Source organism: Phyllostomus hastatus, unplaced genomic scaffold, assembly GCF_019186645.2.
Source record: "Phyllostomus hastatus isolate PE091 unplaced genomic scaffold, TTU_PhHast_1.1 phas_contig_1162, whole genome shotgun sequence".
NCBI lineage: Eukaryota > Metazoa > Chordata > Mammalia > Chiroptera > Phyllostomidae > Phyllostomus > Phyllostomus hastatus.
This window is the reverse complement of record NW_025333537.1, coordinates 10,315,709-10,336,375: the sequence shown is the minus strand read 5'-3', so window position 1 is coordinate 10,336,375 and position 20,667 is coordinate 10,315,709. Positions and strand designations below refer to the sequence as shown.

Sequence of the window (20,667 nt, the reverse complement as noted above, 5' to 3'; positions counted from 1 at the left end):
GCGGCGGGCTCTGCCACCAACTAGAGAGCCTGGCTCGGCCCGGCGCAGCCCTGTGGGAATGTTGCCAGGTCTTTCCATTTTTCTAGGGAAGTTCGTATTTTAAAAATGTAACCAATTAAGAAAAAGGAAATCCCTTTGAGGGCCAGCACGTGGCTGTGGAAACCAGCTGCGAACGCCGGTTCCCGAGGATTTGCAGGGAAGTCCTCAGGGGCAGCGGAGGCTCAAGCGTGGGAGGAGGGGCGGGAAACTCAGCCGAACCTGTTCGCCCCTCCCCCTCCGCGCATGCAGGCTCTGCCGCCAGGTGGCCTCCTGCAAGTGAGGCGGCTCAGGCTCCCCACGCTTCCTAGAACCTTGAGGTTCCCAAGGGAGGGCGGTGCAGGTTGGGAGCCCTTTGTGCGGGCCGAAGCCGAGGGGCTCGGTCTCACTCCCCGAGTCCTCACTGCTAGAATTTGGGAAGGGCTGGGGTGAGCGTCAGGAAGCCCCCAAGAGCAGAGCCAGACTTGGTCAAAGAACACGCTCAGTCCACCCGAATGCCGCAGGGCCGGGGCGCCCTCTGGTGGCCAGCCTCAGAAAACCCTTCCACCTGAGGCCCACCCACCCCCAGCTGCTCCGGGGGCCAGGAGCCCCAGGCCTCAGGGAGGGAGGGCCGCTCTCCCCGGGGGGAGGGGCGGCAGTCCGGGGCCTGGGGAAGCGCAAAGAGCACAAGGCACAGACAGACAGTGGTTCTCAGAGCACTTAAATACCGGCCCACACAGAAACAGGGGCCGGGAGGAGGTGGGGCTCATTACAGCAGAAGCGTGCGCCTGGGGAGGGAGGCGCCACAGGACGACCAGGGGCTTCCTCCCGCCCCCAGCGGGACTCTGTAAGCCGCAGGTCATGGATCCACCCCCAGGAGGCATGTCCACACCCCAGGTGAGGGGCTCAGGTGACGGGAGTGGGGACAGGGGGGGCTCCCTGAGGCTTAGCCTCCTCCCAGGAAGCACCCCCCCCCCAGTCTGGCCAGGAGCAGCTGGGAAGGCGGAAGGTCCCAGGGAGGACCCACATTAAATACGTCATAAATAGGGAGGGTGGGGCGGCTAATACTGCGAGGACAGGCTGGGGTCACGTTCCTCTGGTCCCGTCGGGGTCCAGGCCCCGGCCCTGCTCCCCACAAGGCTGCTGGCCCTTGAGGTCACTGTTGCCAGTGGCCGCTGGCACCGCTGGGGAAGAAGTCGGCAGCGGGGTGCCACCTGAGACCCCCCGCAGTCTCAGAGTCCGGGGCTCCAGGGCACGGTCCCGAGGCTCACGGCTGCTTGGCCTTGCTCCTGTTCTTCTGCAGTTTGGCGTGCACGACTTTGAGTGTGGTCAGGAAGTTGCCCAGGAAGAGGACCAGGAACGTGAGCGCCAACACGAACACCTGGCGGGCCCACGTGGGGAGGGGAAGGAGGGGGGGCTGTGCCGGCTGTGCTCAGCGTCCCCCACTGAAGGGCCACCCCACCCTTGACCGCAGCACCCCCTCAGCACAAGCTACCTGCAGCCTGCAGGGGTTCGCCCGCAGAAGGCAGAGAGAGGGTCAGGCAGGGTCCTGGGCAGCTCACCGAGGGGCTCCCCGGCCTCCCAAATCCCCTCCCACCGTCTCCCAGTTCCCAGGAGCAGAGGGATCCGGGCGCCCTGGAGGAGGGCCAAGGGGATGGCTAAGGAAAGAATTTTCCCCAAGCCGGCCCAGCCTTCCCCAGGACCCCAGCCACACACCACCACACGCATGCACATGCATGCACACGCGCACACACACACACACACACACCCCATACCTGCCATTCTTTGCATTCCTCGTGGCTGGAGAGCTCGAACAGCGTGACCGCGTTGTAGAGCTGCCAGAACTGCAGGGAGGGGAGGCGGGCGCCGCTCAGCCACCAGTGCCCGGGGCCCCTCACGGGAGAGCCCGGGAGATGCACCAGGACCCCAGCTTCTGGGGTCAGTGCCCTGAGATACTGAAAACTGCCCGGATGAAACTGGGGCACCCTACCAGAGTGGCCTGAGGCCTCCCCAGGCTCAGGGGCGGTCACAGCCCCAGGACCCCGCGAGGCCCAGCCCGGGGATGGCTGGTGAATGGGGGAGAGGCCCGCAGACCTCCTGTTCTTGGGGGTCAGCCCAGAAGAGGGGATAGCCACAGACCCCAGGGGTACTCACGTGGCCACAGAACAGGAAAGGCAAGAGGAAGGTGAGCCCCCGCCACATCCAGGACTGGAACCCTTCTGCGGAGAGCAGGGAGGGGGCGAAGGGCCCGTGTGAGGGGCTTCGGCGGCCCCCACGGCCCCCCACGGCCCCCCCCGAGCGCCCACAGCTTGCACACGCCGGCCACCCTGAGATCAGCTACGCACAAACACGCACAGCATGGGGGGCGCCGCCCTCACCCCTTTTGGGGATGCGAGCGCTCGCTGTGAAAATGACCCCGAGAACGTGCAGAACACCTGTCACCGGCCTGACTGCTCTCTCGCCTCACGTCGCCATGGACCGAGCGGCCCGACGACACGCACAGAATGCTGCTGTGCCGGGCGCCATGTTTTTAATCACTTCTCTCACTCGCATGTTTGCAGTGGACTTTGGAATGCACCCTTTCCACTGAGTCTTGACAAAGTAGGGCCTACTTTGCAGAGCAATTCAGTAAAAATGACCATCTTCAAAGGTAGCAAAGCTTTATTAAAAATAGCTTCCCCTAGCCCTGGCTGCCGTAGCTCAGTGGATGGAGCGCGGGCTGCGAACCAAAGTGTCGCAGGTTTGATTCCCAGTCAGGGCACATGCCTGGGTTGCTGGCCATGGCCCCCAGCAACCGTACATTGATGTTTCTCTCTCTTTCTTCCTGCCTCCCTCTCTAAAAATAAATAAATAAAATCTTTAAAAAAAAGTAACTTCCCCTGCCCTGACCGGTGCAGCTCACTTGGTTGAGCCTCATCCCACAAACCGAAAGGTTGCCGGTTCGATTCCCAGTGAGGGCACCTGTCTTGGCTGCAGGTTTGGTCTCTGGTTGGGGCGCATGCGAGAGGCAACCGATCGATGGTTCTCTCCCACTCTTTCTCCCTCCCTTCCCCTCTCTCTAAAAATAAATTAATTAAATCTCTTTTTTAAGTTTGCCCTGACAATTTAGGTGAAAGGTCTCTAAGCTTTTCTGGTTAAGCAACTACTGCTATGAGTTAAAAACTCACACACACATTCCCAACGTATGTACGTGTATATGTGCAACAACACTAGGCTGACAGTATGCACATTAGAAAGCACAGACACAAACAGGCATTTAAAAATGATAAGAGAGGCCCTGGTCGGGAAGCTCAGTTGGTTAGAGCACAGTCCCAATACGTCAAGGTTCCGGGTTCAATCCCTGGTCAGGGCACATACAAGACTCAACCAATGAATGTATAAATAAGTGGAACAACAAAATCTTTATTTCTCTCTCTTTCTCTCTTCCTCTCTCTGTAAATCAGTAAGTAAACATTCTTATAAAATAAACATGAAAAGGGTAAGAGAGAAGTCAGCACTCAGGGCGCACAGCCAGTCTCGCCCTTAGCTGAAGCAGAATCCACTGTGAATTATGAAAAGCAACTCAGGCAGGGGCCGGCAGCTCCGGCTCTGCGTGTGGTAGGTCTTGTTAGGTATGTCCTTCCCGGCACGTGCTCCCGCTGGGGGAGCCAGGGGCAAGGTCTGGGGGACCAGGCTGGGGCCCGCACCTGTCCCTCCACTCCCCAGGCCGGCTACTCACCCACTGTGAGGTCCAGGTGATTCCTCTCGCCCAGAGCCCGCAGCCGGTAGAGGCAGCCCCGCTGGTAATAGTACTGCAGGAACTGGACGCAGCCTGCAGGGGGAGCACAGCGCCCTGAGGATGGAGTGGCCCCTCCACCGCAGGGGGCTGGGTCTGCCCTGCCCAGAGGGCAGGGGGCGCTCTGGGCACAGCCCTCCCCCCCCACACACACACAGTCCTCTGAACCCACTTTATCCATTCTCCAGAATATTAAAAGACCTCAGGATATCTGAGGACCGAAGGAAGCCCCAGCTAGACTAGAAACTTCTGGAGCTTTCCTAGGCATGCAGTAGGCACTCAAAAGATACTTGCTGGACGGCGCACCGCACTGGGAGCTGTGTGCAATGCCAAGGTGGCAAGAGGTGGTCCCATACAATGGGATACTTGTATTGACGTGGAGAAACGCCCAGGGCAATTGTTAAAAGCCCAGGTTACGAGCAAAACCACATGTGCAGAGGGGTCCCATGGCTACAGACTACACATAATGCGGTGCACACGTGTGTGCATGTTTGTGAGTGAACACGTTAAAGGACACAGACCTACTAACAGTATCGCCCCTTAGAGCGGGATTGGACGTGATTTCCATTCTCAGCTTTATGTATTTGTACTTGTTTGTAAGCAAGATTTTATTTAAAAATTAAGCTGTATTTGTCTGAATCGGCAATACATACACGGTATAAAATCCAAAGGGAACACCCAGGTGTAGACTAAAAAGTAAAACTCTGCCTGTCTCCCGCCACCCACGCTCCCCACTCCCGGAAGCCACCCCTGACCCCTGGGACCTGCGCACTGTCTATAAATCGGAGCTGCTTGTCAGTGAGAAGCGGAGCATGTTTCCAGTTTGAGGGAAACAAAGTCAGTGCCCCCAGCATTCCCGGGCTCCCCGAGATCCGGCTGGTCTGGCCTGGCCCCGGGAAGGAAAGGCAGCGAGGGGGCTGGGGCTGGGGCTCGGGGGGGTGGAGTTGATGGGGGGGTGCAGATCTCTTCTGGATTCCTGGCCCTCCCCTGCCCCAGGCCGACCAGGGACCTTCCCCACTCTCCTCTCTCTTCCAGGAAAGGCACGCTGCCCCCCGCAAACAGGGATGTGGTCTTCTTGAGGACCAAGTGCCCCCCACCCCTGAATCTAGGCAAGAGTCACTCACTCTGAAAAATGGAAAATGCTAGAAACTGGTTTCGGAACTTCTGATAAATCAGTCCGTTAGGCCTGCGGAGAGGGAGGGAAAAGCCCAGGTGAGGTGTGCCGAGAAACCAGGACATCCGTCTCCGGCCCTGTTCCAGCGGAGAGGGAAGAGAAGGTTCCGTGCGGAAGCCGGAGCCCCCGATCTCCACCCTCCTTTACTGCCAGTGCCCGGGGCTGGGCCCAGGCGCCTCCCCCTTCGCTGTGAGTCCCTCCTAGAACCAGGGCAGCCCACGGAGTTCTGAGGCCTCCGTTCCCACGGGTCCCCCCCACCCCCACTGCCCGCTAGCCTCTCGTGCCACAGCCTCACCCCTGGGCTGTTCCGTCCGGCCTGGCTCCGTCACCTCTGCCCCAGCCGGCGGGCCGAGGGCACATTCCCAGGAAAACTCCCCACGGCCCAGCCGTACGCTCCCGCTTTCCTTCTTGGCCCCGAAGCCAGCCCAGGTCAAGGCCTTCGAAAGCCATGTGGGCCCCCTCGCTCCCCACCAGTCCCCATTCACGGCCACCTGGGGAAGGCGAGCGGAGGCTGGGGGGGGTGGTGCGGGGCAGGACACACTCACCAGGTCAGCATCACTCCGGACAGGAAGGTGGACACGTAGTGGTGAGACACCCACCAGCCTTTAATTCTCGGAGAGAACGAGAGAAGGGAAAAGAAAGCTCAGGCAGGGAGAGAAGCGCAGGCACCTCCCGGCTTCCCAGCCTGCGTGGGGTAAGGGGGGCTCCCCTTCTCCCCGTCCTACAGAGACGCACACCCACCCGTGAGCCCTCGGCCAGGAGCCACGAGACCCATGGGAGCACACGCCCCCGTGGCTTCCAGCTGCCCTGAGGACGCAGCCCCAACCTCACCCCCACTGCAAGCCCCGCCTCCCTCCCTCTCCTCTGGGAACCGTTCCTGCCTCGGGACCTGCGGCCACGGGCTCAGTTGTGCCCTCCGGGACGCCTGGGTTGAAGCCCTAGGCCCCCGTGGGACGGTCCTCGGAGATGGGGCCTTTAAAGAGGTCACTAAGGTCGTAAGGATGGGCCCCCGTCCAACAGGACCGGTGTCCTTACTGTGAGAAGCAGAGACACACGAGCAGTGTGCGTGCTCACAGAGAAAGGCCACGTGGGGACGCAGGGGCTGCCTGCAAGCCCGGGCAGCCTCAGGAGAAGCCCACCCCGCCGGCCCCTTGGCCTGGGACTGCCAGCCTCCAGAGCTTCCGCCGTGGGAGCGGCCCACTCTGTGTCCCGTCGGGGGTGGCCCGCGCTGACTAGCAGAGCCTTTGACTTGCTGTTCTCTCTGCTCCCCGGCCTTGGCCTGCCTGCTCCTGGTCCAAATTCAGGTTTGTCTGTCACCTCCTCCGAGACCCTCCCCGACCCTCTTATCGAAATCAACCAGACGAGCCCACTCGGGACCACAGTATCCTGTTTCACCTTGTTCATGGCGCTCGCCAGTCTCTGAAATGACCCTTTTCCCCTCATGTGTTCTCTGAGCACCCTCCCCCACCCAGACATCCTTCTCCCAAGAGCAGGGGTCTCGTTGGGGTGGCTCACTGAGGCACCTGCTCCGGGCGGGGGCTCAGTAAGTGCGCTGAATAAACACAGACCGCACGCACGCACATTTACGCAGAGCAGCAGCCACCTGCATTGCCCCGGACAGAGACGGAGGCGTGACGGGCCGCACACGCGGCATCGCCGCACCCCACACGCGGTTGCCCCCAGGGGGCCCCGAGCGCCGGCGCATCGGCTGCTCCGTGACAGCCAGCCCTTGCCCAGCCCTGGGCTTCGTTCGTCCAGTCCAGAGGCTGGGGGGACCCTGCTGTCAGAACCCGGTGTTCCCCCAGCCCAAGGCCCCCACTCCGCAGCAGGGGAGGGGCCCCGGTTGTCACCCCTTCTCAGTGTTGGGGGCGGCCTAGGAGGAAGGCTGGACCGGAGCACCTTTGCCCTTCTAAGTCCCTGAGTGTGTCTCAGGCCTCGGCTGGTCTTCCCCAGCCCCGCTCTGGGAGCTCAGTCACCTGAACACCAGGCGGCAGGGAGGTGCTTTGCCAAAGGCAGCCTGGGAGGAGCCAGGCTCCGTCCCCCTAAGGACTGAGCGGCAGTGACTGGGACCCCAGAGGCACCTGCAGGAGTGATCCAGCTGTGTCCCTCCAGAACCAACCATCTCTCTCTCTCTCTCCCCCGCTCTCTGCGATGGGGCCCAGTGAGGAGATGGGGTCCAGGGCACTGCTCCTCCCAAGGACCTGCTGGCTGGGGGGATGCACTGCCAGGTCAGCCTTCCATCATCCTGCACCTGGCTTTCCTTGCTGGACTCCCGGGCTAGCACCTACAGAGCTGTCACGGGCGTCTGAAAGGCCACACGACATTGTGGGGTGCCCCTGTGCCAGCGTCTACTTGGTTATTCCTCAACAGTCACTATTGTCCTCGATGCTGCCAAGACATGCCTCTGGAAGTCCCCCAGCGTGATGACCGTCTCTCCAAGAAGGGGGATGGCTGGCTCAGAGGGTGTGTGCGTTACTTGTCAAAGCACCGTCCAAAATCGCTACCCCAATTTACACCCCCATGGGCGGTAGAGGAGGCTGTTTGGGTCCCCAGACCCTCACCAAGGCCCGACACAAAATTTTAAAATTCCTGCCCAACCTATTGGGTGAAAACTGGTGTGTCATTGAGGTTTCCATTTGCATGTCCTTATCCGTGGGTTTATCTCCTGAGCGGACGCAGGCCCCGGGCCACAAGCTCAGCTGAGCAGCGGCTTCTAACTCCACAGCGCGCTGTGCCCAGAGCCCAGCGGTGACAGCGGCCACCGATACACACACCTCAGCGGCACTGGGAGGGACTAGAAGTCGCCTCTTCTCCCGCCCCGTTGTCCACCTGCACCCCCCAGGGCTCCGGGCAAGGTTTGTGCATGTGTCTATGTAACACTTTTATTGTGCTGTAATTCAGATGTCACACAGTTCACCCATTTAAAATGCGTACTCACAGCCCTGGCTGGTGCGGCTCAGTGGACTGAGTGGCACTCAGCCTACGAACCGAAAGGTCTCCAGTTCGAAACCCAGTCAGGGCACATGCCTGGGCTGCAGGCCAGGTCCCTGGTTGGGGATGTGGGAGAGGCAGCCAATTGATGTTTCTCTCCCTCTCTTCCTCCCTCCCTTCCCCTCTCTCTAAAAATAAATAAATAAAATCTTAAAAAATATAGATTCACTAAATATTTTTTGGTGCATATATATAGTGGTGCAAACTGTCACCCCAAAAGGAAACCTGCACCCAGGGGCAGGCAGTCTGGGCCTGTTTTAGACGGAAACGAAGCTTGCAGGGGCTGGCGTCCTCTTCACGAGCGGAGGGGAGGCGCCCAGGAAGAGTGCTTCTCACACGGGACAGGAGGTCTGGCGCCTGGGGATGATGCCCAGGAAGACCCTGACCCTCCCTACGGGGAGCCTCGGCCACGTCTGGGCACGCGCACAAAACCCGTGCGCCAGCCACTGTTCACCCCCAGGCCGCTCCTGGTTGGGCGCTGCTGCAGGTAATCTGGGCGGATGGAGGAATGGCTTCTACACTGAGCACCCGTCCCCTTGCCTGCCACGGTTAGGCCTCGGCATCCCGGTATGGTCCCTACAAAAGCCTGTTACAGCTCGTGGGCTGGCTAGCCAGGAAAATGAATATGATATGAGTAATATACCTGGGCACAGGACCCAGAGCCAATCACGGTTGTATCACTCCAGCCAGTGATTGGCTCAGGGATGAGCATGTGACCCAAGCCTAGCCAATCAGAAGTCTGTCCCAAGATTACAGCTACATTCGTGAAGGAAAGAAACTCTGGGGTTGCTGATCCAGTAGGATGCTGACCTAGGCTGCTGGGAGCGGTTCCAGGGGTAGCAGAACAGGGAAAAGGAGGGGGACCTGTTAACACTGAGCCCTTTCTACCCCCCAGAACTATTTATATGCCCCCATAAATCCTGTTCACGTTTACTCCTATCAGGTGGTTTTCCACCATCTGCAGAATCTGCAAAGTAAGTTGACTCGCTTATTTCCAGAACCGAGCTAATGAGCTACTTCTCACAGGGGACGGATCGGACACAAAGAAAAGGGTACCTCCATCCCGAAATGGGGGTTCCCCCCTCCTCCCCCACCTCTCTAGACTCGCTTCCCTGACCACGCCCCGCACTCAGGTCTCCAGTGCCATGGGGAACCGGATGAAAGAGGCTCGGTCAGACCAGGACTGGGCGCCAAGCCTCCAGGAAGCCCACACGGCTCAAGCGCGCCTGTCCTGAGAACGCTGGCATGGCCCCAAGGGCCCCGACCGGCTGCAGAGCTTGAGTTGAATTCATTTGGACAAACCACGGGGCCTCCGCTGGGTGGCGACACTGAGCTCCTGAGCGGGCCCTGGGACGCTGCGCAAGTGAGGAAGGTCGAGTTCGCTCCAGCCTGGACCCCAACCTCCCCCCTCACTGTGCTCTCCTAGCTGCTGGTTTCCCGGCTCTCCCCTGGGAAGGGCCGAGTGTGAGACAGAGGGCCTCCAGGGCATCTGCCTCCCTTGCCCACTCCCCGCAGAAACCAGCTCGAGGAGGAGCTGGGGAGGACGGAGGCTGACAGATGTGGCGGATGAGTCAGTCACAAGGCGTGGTCTCCCAGATTTGGCCACTACTCCCGCAGTCATCCCAAAAGACGAGGCACCGGCCGGGCCCCCACTCCCATCCCAGCCTCCCCACGAACGCCGCACGCAGACCCGCGCCCAGGCCCGAGTGGCAGCACAGGCCTGGAGGAGCGGCGCCGTCATGACGGGAGATTCCTGAGTGACACGCACCATGAATGCGTCTGTCCAAACACTCCACGAATGCCCCCCAAAGGCACCAGAGTGTGAGCCACCTCGGAGCCCCGAGCTCCGTGTCCGACGGCCAGGAGACACCGATAAACGCTGTGAAGAACGACGGAGGGGGCAGCGTGGACCCACACCAACGCTCTGCACTGCACGCTAGAGACAGCAGCACTTCCTGCCGCCGCGGCAGGGCACGGACTCCGGAAAAGCCCGGGAAAAGCCCCTGCTAAAGCGCCAGGCAACCCAGGCTTGGCTCTGGAGCCCCCCACTCCCTCCCTCCCCGTGCCCCTCCCAATTTCCTGTGTGCCCACGCTCACGGGCGCCTGCACTCAGTCCTGCTCCCCTGTCTCCGCTGACCACCCCTCGCCCCATCCACAGCTTACCATCCTAGAGAAAGAGCTGACCGGAGTAACTCTTACTAAAGTGTCAGTGACCATGAGAGACCCAGCATGCCCCGACCCCTCTGAACAGGAGGCCCTCAGGAGGACAAAACTCCAAGACTGACAGCGAGCCCACAGCACAGAGAGAGAATCAGTAACCGGGGGCTGTGCCCAATGCCTGGGCCTCACTGCCCCTCTCTCTATACACTACCTGGCTACCTACCCTCCAGCCACGCCCAAAAGCAGAAAGATACTATTCACTAAAACTAAGGAAAGTTATGAATGTTCCTCATGGAGTAAGATTTCCTATTTCGGTGTTTCCCAAAGCCTGGGGCGTGTGTCACCAAGTTTTAGATGATACTCGAGTGTAACCCCAGACGACACCGAATGCTCTCTCTGCTCCCCGGATTGCGTCAAGGACAGAGTCTGGGAGAGGTGCCAGCACATCACTTTCAGCGCCCCTCGAGATGCGCCCGTCTCCCTCTCCCCACGGGGACACACACACACACACACACACACGAGAGACCGCGGGCCTCAGGCCCAGAGTCTTTCATGGGTTCGACAATGAAAACAAAACAATGTTTTTATACCACTTCCTTTTTCCTGCAATTCATGCTGGTTTTCCATGTAACGTGGTGGGACAAAGTTTCCTCTTCAAATAAATATTTATTTAAGAAAAAAAAAGGGAGAGAGAGAGATGGCTGATTTGAAACATGGGGAGGCCGTCTCCCAGGCGATACAGGACACGGTGAGGAAGGCGCGGACGGCACAGGGAGGAGCTCGGTTTGAGAAACACGGGTCCTTCCTAGGAGGCCGCGGGCCACGGGGCCGCGCGTCTAAGAACCGCCGCCCCCCTGGTCCTCACCTCTCGGCTCTGCGTTCAGGGCCAGGCCCGGCAGAGCGGCAGTCTGCCCTGAGAGACCGCTGGGCAGCAAAGGGTGAAGGTGGCGGATTATTTGGGGGTTTGGCAGAGGCCCCCAGTTAAATACACGCTCCTGGTTGTTCCTTACTAGTCTCCACAGGGAGAAAGGGGGGTGGCTGGAAAGATGCTACTCCTTACTTTGGGGAAGGACAAGGACAAAAGTGGTGTGCAGAGGTTCCAACAGCCACCCCAAAAAGGAATCAGAACTGCGGGAAATGGGTCCTGCAAGTGGCCGGCGTGGCTCTCAGCTGAGTCCTGGGACTCCCGTCTCCCTGTGAGGGACCAATGCCGTCGTCACCAGAATCCACTCGTCGTTCTAGGGACAGTATCACAATTTTCCTCTGGGGAACCAGTCCCCGCCTGACACTCAACTTCTCAGCTTCCAGTGACAGCCGCAGGGGTGGGCACAAGGCCCAAGCCCAGCCAATCCCTGTAGCAGTACGTTCGCTAGCTGCAGTGAGTGACGGGGTCAGAGATGGGCATGTGGTCCACCAAACACCAGTGGGCAAAGGCCCAGTGAGACTCCTGGAAGAGAGGGATGTGCCCTATTTTGCTGGGAAAGCTAGAAATAAAGACGTGAGCTTGCAGTTGGCGGTGTCCCTGCACGGAACCTGATGGAACGGGCAGCACCGCGGAAGGCAGGGGAGAGAGACAGAGAGAACCTGGGTCCTAACAACACTGCCTGAGCACCTGGATTAAGCCTAACCTGAGGCCAGCCCTGAAGGATCTGTTTCTTGACATGAGAAAACAAGTGTCAGTCATGCTGAGCCCCCTTGAGTCAGGGTCTCTTGTAAACAAGAGACCGACCACACAACCGACGCAGCCGCAGTAGCAAGCATGTGTCCCTCCTCCCTGGGTCTGCACCGTCCCGGGGCCCCCCAAGGAGGAAGGCAGTGCAGGCTGTGGGGGGGCCGGCCCTCACCTGCCTCCTCGTTGTGTTCCCTTTGGCGCCCCCATTCCGCGCCCCCCACAAAGCCGGGCCCCCAATTACCTGGAGCCATTGCTGATGAGAATGCTCTCCCGGATGGTCAGGGTGCAGTAGTACCACACGAGCAGGAAGTTGAAGACCTCGTCCGTTACCCTGGTGTAGAGAGACAGCCCCGGGCGGGGAGCAGGTGTGAGGACCAGGTGGCTCGGCGGGGCGGGCCCAGGGCTGCCGCCCCAGCACGCCCCTGAAACCCCCGACGCCTGGGAAAGCGCGGACGCCCGGAAGGCAGAGCGGGTCTGGCCTCTCAGGTGTCTTCCCTGCACCGGGAGCGCTCACCCCATCCTCACCTTCCCACCGGAATCCTGTGCGCCCCGAAGGCCCTGGCTGAGGCTTCCCTCCTGCCCTGACCACGTGGCCCATGACAGCCTGTCTGCCTTCTAAACGTGACGTTTCTGGCGGGGGGGCGACAGAAGGACTTGCAGCACGACACCTAATGTGCCATTTAAAACCGTCTGCAGTGCTGAGTGTAAGCTCCCACGGTCCCCTTAAACCAGCCGTAAATTCTGTCGCACATACGAAAAAGTGTGTCTGGCCCGAACTGTCTGTCAGAAGAGCTTAGGAAGTTCCTGCCTCCCGTGCAGTGCCCACGGCCCGGAGCGGGCCCGGAAGGTGGCCGGCGGGGCGGCTGGAGCCATGCGGTGCCCTGGTCGGAGTGCAGGGCTGGCGGGCACGCTCTGTGTGGCCCTGTCGGACGCCTGCCCGGCCTCAGCCTTTCCGTCTGTAAAACAGGGAGACTGGTCCCCTCCGTGAGCTTTCCCAGGCGAAGGATCCTGGGAGAGAGCCTGCGACACACAAGTCCCCGCTGTGGCCGGTCTGTCTGGTGAGACCTCACCCAAGGCTGTGTCTTTGACCCTGAAGAGGAAGCACCCTGGTGCCTCCCAGTGTCACACAGAGCCCTTCAGCAGAGAAATGATGGGGGGGGACCCCTCCCACCCTCTCCCCCTCCACATCTGTCCCTGAACTGGGACAGCCTCCCCCTGCACTGCAGTGCCCGGGGGTGGGGTGGAGGGGTGGACTGGAAAGAAGACACAACTTTAACGATAATGACAGCTGTTGGGAGGTGGCCTTTTTGCGGTCACAGAGGACAGGGTCTCGGCCCGAGCCTGCTGGACGTGGCCTGCAAAGGCAGTGTCAGGAGGGTTAAGATCAGACTCTGGAAACCCAGGGCCTGAGTTCAAATCCAGGCTCTGCCTCTTCCCCGCTGGAGAACCGGGACAAGTCAGTGATTCTTCCCCACCGTCGCGTCCCCGCCTGTGCAGCGGGGAGAGGAACAGCACCTCCCCAGCAGGCCGCCGCGAGCGCTCGCCGAGTTCAATGAAGTGCTCGGAGCAGCCCACGTTCCCTGTCACCACTCTGGAAGCACCACAGGGCACCCAGGGCCGGACGAATGGCGCTCAGAGGCAGAACTGTGACAAACTCCGAGGCCTGCCTGACGTGGGGGTGGGGGTGGGGCGGGGGCGGCCCCCCAGGGTGCAGAGTCACTCGGGTCCTGACGTCTGAGCTCAGGCAAGAGATGCCCACGAGCAAGTCACGGTCACGGGGGCATTTTTCACCAGTCCCTCCTCCGTGCGGTCAGTAAAGAGAGAAGCAAAAACGGCTTTACGGCCCCGAGAGGCCTGAAGCGCGGCCTCAGTCTGCTGTGCCGCGGGTCTGAGCTGCTGCTGCTGCTGCTGCTGCTGCTGCTGCTGCTGCAACAAGCGGGCGCACCCACTCTGCGGGCTCTGCAGGCGGGGTCTGACGCGGGTCACGGGCTCCTGCTGGGGGCTCCAGGACAGAACCTGTGTCGTTGTTGCCCTTTCCGGCTTCTGGAGGCTGGACGAGCCCCTGGCCTCGTGGCCCCACACGGCTCTGACCTCTGCTTCCGCCACCACGCCCCCTCCCTGGCTGCGACCCTCCCTCTCGCAAGGCCGCGTGTGATGACAAGGGGCCCACCGGTGAAGCCAGGGGGGTCTTCTCTCCGTCTCAAGGTCTTAACGTACTCCCTCTGCAAAGACCTTCCGTCGTGTAAGGTAACACAGTCTCGGGTTCTGGGGATCAGAACGCGCACGTCTCTGGGGGCCATTTACTCTGCCTGCCACACGGGGCCAGCACGGCCCGCTGGGAACCTGCAGTGCTGCGGGAACTTTATGAGGACGACCTCCCTGGAAACGCAAGCGACCCTGCGGGACTGGGTCCTGCAGTGGGTGTGCGTACACACCCGGGCCTGCCGGTAACTGCAGCAGCCAGGACCCGCGGGCACGGTTAGCAGCCGGGACCCTGAGAGAGACACAGGGACAGACAGGAAGGAGACCCAGGAGGCAAGACTGAGGCCCAGGAGGCAGGGGCTGGAACGAAGCCGCTTTAAGCCAAGGAACCCCCAGGACAGCCAGCGACACCGGAGCCGGAAGAGGCGAGGAAGAACCACTGCCGTCAGGGGCGGCCCGGCCGGCAGACACCCTGATTTCGGACTCCCACCTCCGGGCGAGAGAAAACCTGCTTCTGTGGCTTTAAGCCCCCCAGTCTGCGGTACTCTGTTACGACGCCCCTCGGAAATGAGTGTGGAGGGGGCGGGGAGGAATGGAAACAGCCAGGCCCTGGGTGAGCCTTGGAACTGGACGGCACGCCCCACGCCTGCCCCTTGAGGGCCCAAGAGGCCCCCGTGCAGGGAGTCTGGCTGCTCCTTAAGAACTTTCACCCGCTTCCAGAGGGGGCGTGAGTCGGCAGGGCCGGTGGGGACAGCCTTTGCCCTGCAGGGAAACGGGCCAGGCCTGAGGCTGCAGGCGAGCTTGGGCCCCGGGTCTAAAAGGGCCTTTGTCTGGACACTCAAGTGGCCAGACCAGCATGTGGACTCCCAGCCAAGCGCCTGCTAGGAAATAAACCCTTAACGCGTGGGCCAGAGGCCCAAGGTGTGCTTGGCTGCCTCCCCTGGGGCGGAAAACCCGGGGCCACACGGAGGACACAAACCCCCTGGGGGGGCGTGGCTTCAGTCCCAACAGCAGCTGCTCCCGATGCTCCGCCGCGCGCCCCGCCCCGGGCAGAGCCCTCTGCGCACAGGGCTCCCGCACTGAATTGTCACCACCACCCTGTGCGCTAGGCACCGGTGTCACCTCGTTTTACAGACGGGCAGACGGGGGCTCCCTGAGGGAACCACCTGCCCATGGTAACAGCCAGTCAGTCTCAAAGCCGGGTCCAACCCAGGCCATGTGGGATGTGTCCCTCTCTCCTCCTTTCCTCCTTTCTTTTTCCCTTTTTTTTTTTTTTTTGTTCCCTTTCTCTCTTTCTCCCTTCCTCCCTTTTGGTAACTGAGATATAATTCACATACTATAAAATTCACCCTTTTAAAGTATACATTTGATGGGTTTTTTCGTGTAGCACAGAGTTGTGCATCTATCACTACTACCTAATTCCAGAACATTCTCAGTGCTAGGAAGAAACCCCGCCCCCAGGTGCAGTCAGCCCCAACCCCCTCCCCTCGACCCGGCAACCACTACTCTGTCTCCGGCCTCCATGGGTTTGCCTGTTCTCGGCATCCCGTATAAATGGACGCATACAACACCTGATCTTTGGTGACCAGCGACTTTCACATAACATACAGGGTGGAACAAAGAAGGTTTACGTGTTGTTCGTATGAAAAATAATACAATAATTAATAAATAATAATACAAGAATAAACTCTGGCCCCGGCCGGTATGGCTCTCGGTTGAGCGTTGTCCTGCAAACCGAAAGGTCACCAGTTCAATTCCTGGTCAGGGCACGTGCCTGGGTTACAGGTTCGATTCCCAGTAGGGATGCCTATGGAAGGCAACCAATGGAAGTTTCTCTCTCACATAGATGTTTCTCCCCCTTTCCTTTTCTCCCTCCCTCTAAAATCAAACATTTTTTCAAACAAAATAAAAAAATTTTTGTATACTCACAACGGTAAACCTACTTTTGCCCCACCGTATAATGTTTTCAAGATTCACCTGCGTCATAGCCTGTGTCAGAACTTTCTTTCTGTTTGCAGCCAAACAATATTCCATTGCACGAATGTGCCAACCTGGGCTCCTTCTGCACTACACGCTAAGGCCGTCCAACAGCTGTTTAGGAGCTATCTGCTGGGCAGGCGGACGGGACTGCTACTTCTCACGAGAAACGGCCCTTCTGTATCTGCAGCTCACCTCACCCAGCACTGCGGATGCAGGAGAGACCCTGGATCCCTCTCTCACGGCGCCCCCTGCACCCCCAGCATGCCCCCAGCCCCCAACGCCATGCTGCGTCACCTGTAGTGAAGGACGAAGCGACAGGCCACAGCACCCAGGAGCAGGATGATGGTCAGGTAGAGCTTGAACTTCTCATACTCGTCCTTGTAGGCAAATCTACGGCAGGAGACACGCCCAGGAGAGGTCAGGTAACTTCTACCACATTTACGGTAAAGTAACTACATGCCACTGGGGGCGGGACCCCTGCCCCGTCAGATCCTTGACACGCTGCCACCCACATCCCACAAGCCAAGGGAGAGGCCCGGCCTTGAAGGAATGGTGACGATTAACCAGGGAACGAGGACCGAAGCGTGGCTTCCCACGCCCCCGGACTCCGGATGCAGGGCTCCGGGAGGGAGGGGCTGGGCAGGGGGCACAGACAGGGTCCGCGCCCCCAGCCGGCTGCTGCCATGGAAACACCTGGGCTCCATTTCCCTAGAAACTAACAGACTTCAGTGGACACCGTCTGCTCCCAGGAGAAAGGTGAGTGACGGGCGTGGGGTGCAGCAGAGCCATTTCTCACAGGGAGCTGGCGGTCCGGCCCGCCCAACATACAGATTTCTTGAAGGAAGGGAGGAGCCCTTTCCCCGGGGGCTGCCCTCGGGGGAAGAAAGTGCCAGAAAGACCAAGAGCCAGAGTGCCAACTGCTAACACTTATTCGTTTATGCGAGAATCCTAGCCTCGTCCCATCTCACTTGCGTGGAGAGAGAGCAAAATGCCTGGATTCCGTAGAGCCAGGTGCGGCGTGGGGTACTCACTTGGCCTGGTTGCTGAGGAGGGTCACGTTCACGTTGCCGAGGACCAGATTCAAGTAGAGCCTGGAAGGGAAGACTGTGAGGCCGCCGCCACGGCCCTAGCCCTGGCGGCAGCCCCCACCCAAAACAGTCACACTGGGCAGTCACCACGGAGCAGCAATGCAGAACGTACGATAAGATGTTAAACTCAGCAGTACAACGGGCCTCTCACCGAGTGCAAAGGGTGATTAACTACAGAGCGTGAGCACCGTGAACTTGACGCTCATGACTGACCCGTTTCCTCTCATTTTAGCCGGCTCACCGACCTTATTTCCCAGCCTCTCTTGCAGCTACTGTGAGCACGTGACTAAGTTCCAGCCAACAAGGTAAAAGCACATGTGCAATATCCAGGTCAATTTAAAGCAGGCTCTTTTTAAAATTAAGGCATAGCCTATAAAAGTGCACAAGTCTTAAGCGTATAACATGCTGAGTTTTTACGTATTTATATACCCGTGCAACCAACACCCAGATCAAAGAATAAAACACTTCCTGCCCCAGGAGGCCCCCTCCTGCCGCCCTCCCCACCAATGACAGCCACTGTTGTGTTCACGGAGAAAACGTGAGGAAGCCTCCTCCTCCTTCCTGGCCTCACGCCTGCCCTTCCCCCTCCACCTCAAGGCCCGACGGGAAGGCGGGAGTCACGCGGACCAGGCGTCCCAGGCCTGGGCGCTGCCTGCAGCAGGGCGCACAGTGCGGGGTGTGTGAGTGGCCAGCCCCTACCCGTTCTTCTTGGGCAGGTAGGCCTCCATGTCGAAGAAGATGTTCTGCCGCTCCTTGATGTTGGCGTCGATCTGCTGAACCAGCTCCGCCTCCTCCCGGCTGGCATGGCGCTTGTACCTGCGGCAAGAGGCGCGGGCGCGGGGGAAGCAGGGGCGTTACTCGGACTGGAGGAGGAATCTGGAAGCTCCGGGCACGGCCCTCCCATCCTTCCGCCTCGGTTTTTCTTGCACACTCAAGTCTCCACCTGTACTCTCCGGGTCTGATGCTGGCTCCCTGCTAGCCCTCTGACCTCCCGAGGGCCCTTGAACCTCTCTGCCTTATCTTCCACATCTAAAAGACAGGGACAACATCAAGCCCACCTCCTTGATGATGCCATTGGGACAAGTCAGTACATGCAATTTAAAGTATTCAAAACCCGCCACCTGCGGTGGGATCGCCGCCAAGATGCAGATTTCCGTGAAAACCCTTACGGGGAAGACCATCACTCTCGAGGCTGAACCCTCGGATACAATAGAAAACGTGAGGGCCAAGATCCAGGACAAGGAAGGAACTCTTCCCGATCAGCAAAGACTGATCTTCGCTGGCAAGCCCCTGGGAGACGGATGTGCTGTGACCACAACATGCAAGAGGAGGCCCCCCTTCATCGTGTGCCGCGACCTCGTGGTGGGGCTCAGGAAAGGGGGAGGTGGTACCCCACTCCCAAGAAGCTTAAGGGAAAGCAGGTTCGCTGGCTGTCCTGAAATACGACGGCGTGGGTGAGAATGGCAACATCAGCCGCCTTCGTGGGGAGTGCCCTTCCCCTGAGTGCGGTGCCGGGGCTTTTACCGCCGGCCCCTTCGACAGGCACCGTTGTGGCAAACGTGGGCTGGCCCACTGCTCCCACAAACCAGAAGACAAGTCATTGGGTATTGGGTGAATAAAAGACATGAAGTAACATTTAAAAAAAAGTATTTAGAATGACACTTGACACACAGTACGAGGTCGGTGGAAATCTACTAGCAATATTCCTCTTCTTCCTATTCCTTTTTGTTTCCAAATGACTTTGCTTTAATCACGGGAAGCAAACAAAGGGGAAAGCTTGGGACAGAGAAGCATTACAGATCAGCGCCCTTTGCCAGCGGAGCTGGGGCACCAAGGCGCTGGGGCTCCACCTGCTGCTCTGAAGGGAGAGCATGACGATCACAGGGGGCAGGCAGGAAGGCGCCTTAAAAGTGTGAGCAGTCGACTAATCGAGGTCGAACCGTTATTCCTCGGTGATACGGAACTCTCACCACTAGAAGAACAAGTCACAGACACTCTTGGGTTCTCGCGTAAGAACCTACCTCCAGGGTCAACCTTTGAACCAAGGGCTTTTCAACGGGGGGTACTTGGCAATGCCTGGGAACCTTTTGGCTGTTCAGACAGAGTGGGCGGGTCTCACTGGCATCTCGTGGGTAGAGGGACTGATGCTGTCACACCTTCTGCGTCACACAGGTCGGCCCCCAGCAGCCGAGAGTCATCAGCGGTGCCAGGGCTGACAAACCCGAGACGGATCGAGCATCTGAAGCCCTGCCCTCAGTTAGATGCGTGTCTCCGAGAGTGCCCACGCCACTGAACAGGACCACCTGTGACTTTCCCCCACGACAAATGGGCCTCCATTTCCAAAGGGGTCAGCTAAGGTTAGGGGGTATAATCAATAACTTTCCCAAAAAGTGTCCACGAGGGAAGGCAAAAACTGACCAGGAGCCACACGCCCTGGGACGGAGGCCAGGTAGGTCAGAGCCTCATCTCCCCTGCCTGGCGGGGGGACCACAGCACCCCCGGGGGCCCCTTCACCTACGGGCGCTGACAGCACTTCCAGAACAGCGGGCCTGGCCTCGGGGACCGAACTAAGTTATGAGCTCAAGTTTGTCTCCACCGGGGACGCCAGCTTCTTAGCACCCCCACCGGAGAGCCTGGTGGGGTGAGCCCCCACCCCCGTGAGCAGGGTACTTTCTGTTTGCCTGCCCAGCAGGACTTGTAGTAACAACTCTCCTTTGGGGAACTGCCTCCCACCCTCTTCCCCCCTCCACGTGGTCTAAGGAGGGCTGGCCCGTGCCCGAGGTCCATAAACTGCACATGTGACCTCGTCCTGCCTAAGTAGTCCCAGGGATTGGTTCACAGTTGGGCACGTGACCAACTCCAGCCGACGAGGATCACATTCAGAACTTTTGCTGAAAGACAAGTTCTCATTGGGCTGGATGGCCAAGCCAACGGGGGAAAAAGGCTGGGGGGATATAAGCCTGGCACTGCTGGTGGCCATCTCGGTGACCACGAGGGGACACGCAGCCTGAGAGTGAAGCCAATCTACAGGAATGCACAATTTAACGGAAAAAAACCAGATTCCTAAAAACACCCTTTGACCCCCTGGGTCTGGTGAGGCCTGACGCCACCCCTGGGTTTTTTCCACTAAAATTTCCACTCTCTGCGCGAGCCAGTGCTGAGCTGGGTCTCTGACCCCGAGACCGGGGGCGGGGGCGGGGGCGGAGACCCGGGGGAGCGGCGCGCGCAGCCCCGCCTACCTCTGGAGCGTGTGCTTCAGGTTCTTCAGCCGCGCCTTCTGCTTGCCGATGGAGCCGCTGCACGACGTCTGCAGCGCGGTCAGCTCCTCCAGCTTCTGCCGGTAGACCCTGTGCGTCTCCTGAGGGAGGGGAGGGCCCCGCAGGGCGCCCGGGAGAACACCAACGGTCATTTCTCACAGGCGCTCATGCCAGGGGGGCGTGACCACAGAGGTCACGGTCTGACAGCGGAAAGGACACCAAGCTGTCTTGGAAGGCTGGGACGGGAATTAGGGAAGGCCCTTGACCAATGAGGGACAACTACTGTTTTCTTTCCTGCCCGGGCTCCATCCTTCCGAATGGTGACAGCAACCACAGGGGACTTTGAGGGGCCA

At 59.6% G+C, this 20,667-nt stretch overlaps 1 protein-coding gene across 1 annotated transcript in view; it reads right to left on the bottom strand.

Moving 5' to 3' along the window:
- Window positions 1–719: 719 nt before the first annotated feature.
- Window positions 720–20,667, bottom strand: part of TMEM120B (transmembrane protein 120B) — a 34,204-nt gene continuing 14,256 nt past the window's right edge. Inside the window, exons 2-12 of the mRNA XM_045841472.1 lie at window positions 20,297–20,415; window positions 17,757–17,873; window positions 17,001–17,060; window positions 16,264–16,359; window positions 12,029–12,118; window positions 5,510–5,575; window positions 4,915–4,976; window positions 3,734–3,826; window positions 2,170–2,234; window positions 1,791–1,859; window positions 720–1,396 (exon numbers count right to left, since the gene is read on the bottom strand). Of these exons, the coding sequence (XP_045697428.1) occupies window positions 1,283–1,396; window positions 1,791–1,859; window positions 2,170–2,234; window positions 3,734–3,826; window positions 4,915–4,976; window positions 5,510–5,575; window positions 12,029–12,118; window positions 16,264–16,359; window positions 17,001–17,060; window positions 17,757–17,873; window positions 20,297–20,415 (951 nt within the window). The 3' untranslated portion in view covers window positions 720–1,282. The remainder of the gene's footprint in view (window positions 1,397–1,790; window positions 1,860–2,169; window positions 2,235–3,733; window positions 3,827–4,914; window positions 4,977–5,509; window positions 5,576–12,028; window positions 12,119–16,263; window positions 16,360–17,000; window positions 17,061–17,756; window positions 17,874–20,296; window positions 20,416–20,667) is intronic.